Source organism: Buceros rhinoceros, unplaced genomic scaffold, assembly GCF_000710305.1.
Source record: "Buceros rhinoceros silvestris isolate BGI_N320 unplaced genomic scaffold, ASM71030v1 scaffold16197, whole genome shotgun sequence".
NCBI classification, from domain to species: domain Eukaryota; kingdom Metazoa; phylum Chordata; class Aves; order Bucerotiformes; family Bucerotidae; genus Buceros; species Buceros rhinoceros.
In genome coordinates this window covers 1-1,692 of record NW_010424097.1, presented here as the reverse complement: position 1 = coordinate 1,692, position 1,692 = coordinate 1, and the positions used below count along the sequence as shown (strand labels likewise).

The 1,692-nt window shown below is 55.1% G+C and overlaps 1 protein-coding gene across 1 annotated transcript in view; it reads right to left on the bottom strand.

The window, feature by feature from the left end:
• PAQR7 (progestin and adipoQ receptor family member VII) overlaps positions 1 to 160 on the bottom strand; it is a 1,314-nt gene extending 1,154 nt beyond the window's left edge. The window contains exon 1 of the mRNA XM_010140669.1: positions 2 to 160. Within this exon, the coding sequence (XP_010138971.1) occupies positions 2 to 160 (159 nt within the window). The remainder of the gene's footprint in view (position 1) is intronic.
• Positions 161 to 1,692: the final 1,532 nt, after the last annotated feature.

Below are 1,692 nucleotides of genomic sequence, written 5' to 3'. Positions count from 1 at the left end.
ACCAGGTCTGCTGCACCGGCCGGTAGCCGCTGTGGATGTAGGGCTTCCAGAAGACCTTCGGCACCTCTGAACTGCTGACGGTGGCGGGAGAGAGGGGGGCCAGCAGCTGAGGGGCATTCATGAAGAGGCGGCTAAGCTTGTCGGTGATCACCGTCGCCATGACACAGCCAAACTCCAGGTCCCTGCTGCACAAAACCACCTTTGGGACAGAAAGAAAGTTTTGCCGCCGGGTTTAATAGTGATTTTACCAAAACCCATCAACAATTTGAATGCTTTGTGTTTTCTTCCAAAGATCTGTAAAATCACGTGTGACTGGAGAACAGCCTCAATAAGGCTGAAATAATCAGCGCAAACAGGACTAGGGAGGAGGCTGGAGAGAGAAGCAAGCACCGCAGAGTGCTGCACACTGCAGAGGCGGCAGGCTGTCTGCAGGAGCACTGAGGCAGAGGACGCGAGACCCCAGGGTTAATTGATGCGATAATTAACACACCAGGACACACCAGCTCCTACTTCCGCCCTTCCCAGCAGTTTGGGAACTGCTGAACAAACCGAACCTCCTGAACAAACCTCCCGCTCCAGGAGGAGCCCAAATTTTCCCCCTAAACTGTGCGCAGTGTCCCCCCACCCTGGCAGTGGGACAGCCCGCTCTGCTCCGAGACCACAAACAGCAGCAACGCCCAGAACAGAAGATGGAACTTCTGCCTTTAGAGGTTTTTCACTGTCTTTTTTTCAGCTCCCATTTTTCCACGCAGCTTCGCACAAACAGGGCAGCCCGAGTGAGTTCACCCTGTTGCCTCACCGAGGTCCCGCAGTAACCGCTATCAGCAGGCATTTCCGTATCTACGGTTCAGAGGCTGCTGTCCTTACCAAGATAAGGTCACCCTCACCAGCTGGTTCTGCCTTTTCACGGCAGCCTCAAAGTCACATTGAGCAGAACGTGCTCAAAATGAGATTTTCCCCCCACCCCTTTACAGGCTCTTGCCCAGACAAGTTCTGGAGAACACAGCCCATCTTCCGTCCGCTCCCCTGCTGATTTACGCCTCAGCTCCTGGCAAGTGCGGCCATTTCAGGGACAGCCCAGACAGGAAAAGCTCTTCAAAGTTCAGCAAGAGGAGGAGGAAGGCGGATGAGACTGTTTATTTTTACAGTCTCTGTATTTTCTCATCAAAATGGAGTCCACAGGTCTGAGCTCATGCCTGGCTGAAGCCGAGGAGCACAGACCCAGACAAGACCAGGCTGTTTGCTGCTCAGCTTCCTTCCTGAGTGCTCTTTTTCCCCACCTTGCCTGGTTAAAGAGGCCCCACATCAACAAGTGGCCTGGCTGGGGCCAGCGCCTTGCCTGGGCTCCTGAACCCTCCTGTGACACAGCAAACACACGCAGGCTGCAGTGAAAAATTATTTTCTTAAACCTCTTCCGGACCTGCAGCTACTGCGCCGAACCAAAACCACCTCGAATCCTGCCAGGAAGATGGGGACAAAAGCAGAACGTCCCGGATTCAACTGTTTTGACCAAAATTTGACAGGCAGTTCGGCAGAAAACGCTGCCCTTCTGCCGCCCAGAGCCCTCGCCTCTGCACCAGGGCTGCCGCTGCCCACCGGGACGCCTGGGAGGGGGCTCAGCTCCATGTCCGACTCCGTTACAGCGACCAGCAGACAAATTACTGCGGGACAGGCACCGCTGCTGCTGCTCGG